Source organism: Bombina bombina, chromosome 10 (assembly GCF_027579735.1).
Source record: "Bombina bombina isolate aBomBom1 chromosome 10, aBomBom1.pri, whole genome shotgun sequence".
Classification (NCBI taxonomy): domain Eukaryota; kingdom Metazoa; phylum Chordata; class Amphibia; order Anura; family Bombinatoridae; genus Bombina; species Bombina bombina.
In genome coordinates this window covers 185465196-185471195 of record NC_069508.1, presented here as the reverse complement: position 1 = coordinate 185471195, position 6000 = coordinate 185465196, and the positions used below count along the sequence as shown (strand labels likewise).

The following is a 6000-nucleotide window of genomic DNA, read 5'->3' as shown; positions in this document are numbered from 1 at the left end:
GGATCTCTGACAGCGCAGGGGGTTTGGGAATTTCGGGAGGCGAGATTACCCATCAACATTTTGGAGCTCCGTGCGATTTTCAGAGCTCTTCAGTCGTGGCCTCTTCTGAAGAGAGAATCGTTCATTTGTTTTCAGACGGACAATGTCACAACCGTGGCATGTGTCAATCATCAAAGGGGGACTCACAGTCCTCTGGCTATGAAAGAAGTATCTCGGATACTTGCTTGGGCGGAATCCAGCTCCTGTCTAATTTCTGCAGTTCACATCCCAGGTGTAGACAATTGGGAAGCGGATTATCTCAGTCGCCAGACGTTACATCCGGGCGAATGGTCTCTTCACCCAGAGGTGTTTCTTCAGATTGTTCAAATCTGGGGTCTTCCAGAAATAGATCTGATGGCTTTTCATCTAAACAAGAAACTTCCCAGGTATCTGTCCAGATCCAGGGATCCTCAGGCGGTGGCAGTGGATGCGTTGTCATTTCCTTGGAAGTATCATCCTGCTTATATCTTTCCGCCTCTGGTTCTTCTTCCAAGAGTGATCTCCAAGATTTTAAAAGAGCGTTTGTTTGTTCTGCTGGTGGCTCCAGCATGGCCTCACAGGTTTTGGTATGCGGATCTTGTTCGGATGGCTACTTGCCAGCCTTGGACTCTTCCGTTAAGACCAGACCTTCTATCTCAAGGCCCTTTTTTTCCATCAGGATCTCAAATCATTAAATTTGAAGGTCTGGAGATTGAACGCTTGATTCTCAGTCATAGAGTCATAGAGGTTTCTCTGACTCTGTAATTAATAATCTGGAAGACTTACATTTCTTGGTGCTCTTCTCATCATTTTTCCTGGCATTCTTTTAGAATTCCTAGAATTTTACAATTTCTTCAGGATGGTCTGGATAAAGGTTTGTCTGCAAGTTCTTTGAAAGGACAAATTTCTGCTCTTTCTGTGTTGTTTCACAGAAAGATTGCTAATCTTCCTGATATTCATTGTTTTGTACAGGCTTTGGTTCGTATAAAATCTGTCATTAAGTCAATCTTTACAAGCTCCTCCGTTTGAACCTATGCATTCTCTGGACATTAAATTACTTTCTTGGAAAGTTCTGTTCCTTTTGGCCATCTCTTCTGCTAGAAGAGTTTCAGAGTTATCTGCTCTTTCTTGTGAATCTCCTTTTCTGATTTTTCATCAGGATAAGGCGGTGTTGCGGACTTCATTTAAATTTTTACCTAAAGTTGTGAACTCTAACAACATTAGTAGAGAAATTGTGGTTTCTTCATTGTGTCCTAATCCTAAGAATTCTAAGGAAAGATCGTTGCATTCTTTGGATGTAGTTAGAGCTTTGAAATATTATGTTGAAGCTACTAAAGATTTCCGAAAGACTTCTAGTCTGTTTGTTATCTTTTCCGGTTCCAGGAAAGGTCAGAAGGCCTCTGCCATTTCTTTGGCATCTTGGTTAAAATCTTTGATTCATCATGCTTATGTCGAGTCGGGTAAAAATCCGCCTCAAAGGATTACAGCTCATTCTACTAGGTCAGTTTCTACTTCCTGGACGTTTAGGAATGAAGCTTCGGTTGATCAGATTTGCAAAGCAGCCACTTGGTCTTCTTTGCATACTTTTACTAAATTCTACCATTTTGATGTGTTTTCTTCTTCTGAAGCAGTTTTTGGAAGAAAAAGTACTTCAGGCAGCTGTTTCAGTTTGATTCTTCTGCTTATAATTTCAGTTTTTTTCAATATAAGATTAAAACTTTATTTTGGGGTGTGGATTATTTTTCAGCGGAATTGGCTGTCTTTATTTTATCCCTCCCTCTCTAGTGACTCTTGCGTGGAAGTTCCACATCTTGGGTATTTATTATCCCATACGTCACTAGCTCATGGACTCTTGCTAATTACATGAAAGAAAACATAATTTATGTAAGAATTTACCTGATAAATTCATTTCTTTCATATTAGCAAGAGTCCATGAGGCCCACCCTTTTTTATGGTGGTTATGATTTTTTTGTATAAAGCACAATTATTCCAATTCCTTATTTTTTATGCTTTAGCACTTTTTTCTTATCACCCCACTTCTTGGCTATTCGTTAAACTGATTTGTGGGTGTGGTGAGGGGTGTATTTATAGGCATTTTGAGGTTTGGGAAACTTTGCCCCTCCTGGTAGGAATGTATATCCCATACGTCACTAGCTCATGGACTCTTGCTAATATGAAAGAAATGAATTTATCAGGTAAGTTCTTACATAAATTATGTTTTTATGTGGATAATGCATACAATACCCCTGTAGATATATGGAGGCAATTTTTTATTAAGATTATAGTTTTCTAGCTGTTCATACTATTGGGGTATTAATACAGACACAATGTAAGACTATATGTGCACGCTGTTGTTGTTTTTCTTATTAAAAACATAGACTATATCTTGATCTTATAAGTATAAGTATTAATATAAATATTTTTGTTTGCAGGATGTGTTAATGAAGCAAATACACAAGGTAATGAATTCCTCTATACGGCAGAACAAGAAAGCAATATGTCTACTGTATGGGTAGTGAGATAAGAATGATGGGGTAGATGAGTGGAATGTAGGAACCTAGGGGGTGGAGATTGTGTGGCAAAACTGGAATCTTGACCAGGTTTCTTGGCTCTTCTCCACAGACCAGTCAGTGCATGTGGCTGATGCAAGCATTGGGTTTCCTGCTGTCTGCATTGCAAGTGGAAGAGATTCTCACCAACCTGCACTCTCTCATTACGCCGTACATCCAGCAACTGGAGAAGTTAGCAGATGAAACAGTCAGTAAAGAATTCCTGTTGTGTAAATGTTTAATGTTGTTGGTGTTCCAGAGTCACTTATCTAATCATTTTGTTGTGACAAATATCCTTGAAGTTCATTTGAGACTAACCCACCCAAGAAAAATGTTAAAAGGGACAAATTACTTAGACAAACGGCTTATTAAAATATATTGTATTGAAAAGTGTTTTAAAAATACCCTTTCAAATGGGCTGGGTTTTATCCCCCCTCTAGGAGGTTAATCGTTTCTTATTTACAAAGCTTTTCTATAGTGGATGCGGCTATACTGAGATTTTTCAGTATAGGTAGAGGTTCCAACAGGCAAAATCAGCTATTTCAAATAACAAAGTAAACAATTTACACTCCAGCAGGTGAAATGGATTATTAGGAGCATATTAAAGGGGAGAACATTTTATAGAGTGAGAGTAATATACAAGCTCATTTTATACAAAATGTGTACATTTACGGTAGTTTAATTTCTGATATACTCTACTTTTATTAAAATGTCTTTAATGGGACGGTTTACTGTCTGCTGGAGTGTATTTAATTGTTTATAAATAGGTCTTTAACATTTATTTTGTCATTTGAAATAGTAGTTTTGCAATTTGTATCTCCACCTATACTGTAAATGTCATTACTTAAATATTGGTAAGCGCTGAAGAATCTGTTTTGGCTCTCTACAAATAACTGATAATAATAGATCGATGAGCTATGCAAACAACAAATGTTTAGAATAAACCATTTCTTTAGTGGGGGTGTAACAGAGAGATACTAAAATGTTTATTTACAATTGTTATCTCAGACAGAAATAAGATAAGAAAGCCTTTGTATTTATATAGAGTGATACAATGATTAAGCTCTTCTCCCTAGTAGCTCTGCACACTTTAGTGTGTTGTAATTTTAAAAAGCAAATACAGCTATTACAAAAATAAACCTAAAGGAGCAATTTCCCATGCAATGTATACCCTGCAGCTGGAAACACAATAACAGGAACATTTACAGTACACCTGTTTGTTTTGTTTGTATCTTTGTTATTAATATTATTATTATATCTTTTAATAAGGGCACTTCCATGCACAAAAAAAAAAACAAATGACAAATTCATATTGCAATATGCATCTGCAATCAATAACAATACTCTTACAAACAGATGAGCTTTCAGGCATTTAATCAATAGGGACATTCATTCTCCGTGTTGGTTTTGATGACATTATTATTATTATTTATTTGTATAGCACCACAAAATTCCGTAGCGCTGGGTTCAAAGCTAGGGGTATACATGACAAGGATTTGTGATAAAATACAAAACATAACAAATCTAGTACAGGAGGAAGAGGGCCCTGCTCCGGACAGCTCACACTATCATTAAAGTACAAATGTTTTATAAAAAACAAAATGCAAATTTCATTCCTCGATAACAGCTGTGACGCTCACTCCAGACAACGACCAACTTAGTTCTATTTAGCCGGCCCTCCACATCAGGCTGAACTTAAAGGGACATTGTATTGTAAAACTGGTTTCCCCTAATATGTTCTCAATAAGTTGGGCATTTAGGTTTATTTTTGTGTATGAAATAGCTACCTTGCTCATTGATGACTCAATCCATTGTGCTCAAGAACATTCCCATATAAATGTGGTGAGCCTGCAGAAATTGTTATTTATATCTCTACACAGTAAGGCCTCTTTATCTTATATATCTCTATGTCTGTAAAAATGACTGGTACTTAGAGAGAGCAATCGAAAATTTACATTTTTATTACCTATCTCTTTCACCCCCACTGAGATCTTGATAGCTGTTTGCTGCTTCCTGTTTACATAGCTTTTCTATAGATACTAGTTATTGTAGTATTAAAACACTGCAACAGGTGAAGAACCTTATAGAAAGGTAGCTGGACATTAATAGTTCTCCCAGTACTTCTGCTTGATGCAGTATTATGTAACAGTGGCCAGTGATTTTGTCCTCTTGTAGCACTAAGGTCACCTCTATTAAGTGTACTGGTATTTCTGTCTTGTTTCATGCATATATCGGTTATGGAGATAGTCTTGTTGCATCTGTAGTCTTGTGCAACCTTTGAATGGTTATTGTTTCTGCATGAAAGCTTTAATGGGGAGCAGACTTTAAATATGTGCTTAACCCCTGCAAATAGTAGCATGACAGCATTAGTGCAATAATAAATTGCTCTAACAGAATAAACATTTGGGGAAAGGAAATATTTTGTTTTCTGTTGTGTGTTATTGCTACCCCTGCGTCACATGCTTATACCGTCTTATACTTTGTAGGCACATATCCTTCATTCCTTTGGATGTTTTGCAGCTTTGCTTATATTTATCTTTTTATTTACAGCCAAATCCTTCCAACAAACTGGCTATAATCCACATTCTTGGGCTTCTGTCTAACCTTTTTACCACCCTGGATATCAGTCACCATGACGACGACCATGAAGCGGTGGAGGTGAAAAAACTACCTGTAGTTCAGGGACCCAACCCGGTGAGTGCTATAGACATTTTTACCCTTATTTTCTGGTCTTCTGTGCTACCCAAAACCTCCCAGTCCTTGCCCTTTAAGGGACATGAAATCCAAAAAAATGTTCTTTCATGATTTAGGTAGAACATACAGTTTAAAAAAACTTTTTAAAATTTACTTCTTTTATCAAATTTGCTTCATTTTCTTGGTATCATTTGTTGAAGGAGCAGCAATGCACTACTGGTTTCTAACTGAACACATGGGTGAGCCAATGACAATTGGTATATATATGCAGTCACCAATCAGCAGATAGAACCTAGGTTATTTGCTGCTCCTGATCTTTCCTATATAAACCTTTCAGCAAAGGATACCAAGAGAAGGAAGCAAATAAAAAAAAAATAGAAGTAAATTGGAAAGTTGTTTCAAATTATATATTCTGTCTAAATCATGAAAGGAAAAATTTGGGTTTCATTTCCCTTTAAGTCCCAAAGTCCTATCTCCAGTCCAGATTTCCTGGAGCATAATGTTTGGTGCTCTGCAGTTGTACAAAACTAAAAATGTTCATTTCTTTCCTATTACATGGAGAGTCCACAACGTCATTCCAATTTCTAGTGGGATATTTAACTCCTGGCCAGCAGGAGGAGGCAAAGAGCACCCCAGCAAAAGCTGTTAAGTGTAACTGTGTTACCCATAACCCTATGTCATTCTCTTTGCCTCTGTCAATGGAGGTTGTGCGAAGTTGGTGTCTGAAGATTAATTAATC

At 37.1% G+C, this 6000-nt stretch overlaps 1 protein-coding gene across 2 annotated transcripts in view; it reads left to right on the top strand.

Annotated features, from left to right (window-relative positions):
• Positions 1–6000, top strand: part of IPO13 (importin 13) — a 215248-nt gene that overhangs the window by 114745 nt on the left and 94503 nt on the right. For both annotated transcript variants that reach the window (XM_053693586.1, XM_053693585.1), the window contains exons 9-11: positions 2451–2477; positions 2641–2775; positions 5118–5261. In XM_053693586.1, coding sequence (XP_053549561.1) covers positions 2451–2477; positions 2641–2775; positions 5118–5261 — 306 coding nt within the window. The remainder of the gene's footprint in view (positions 1–2450; positions 2478–2640; positions 2776–5117; positions 5262–6000) is intronic.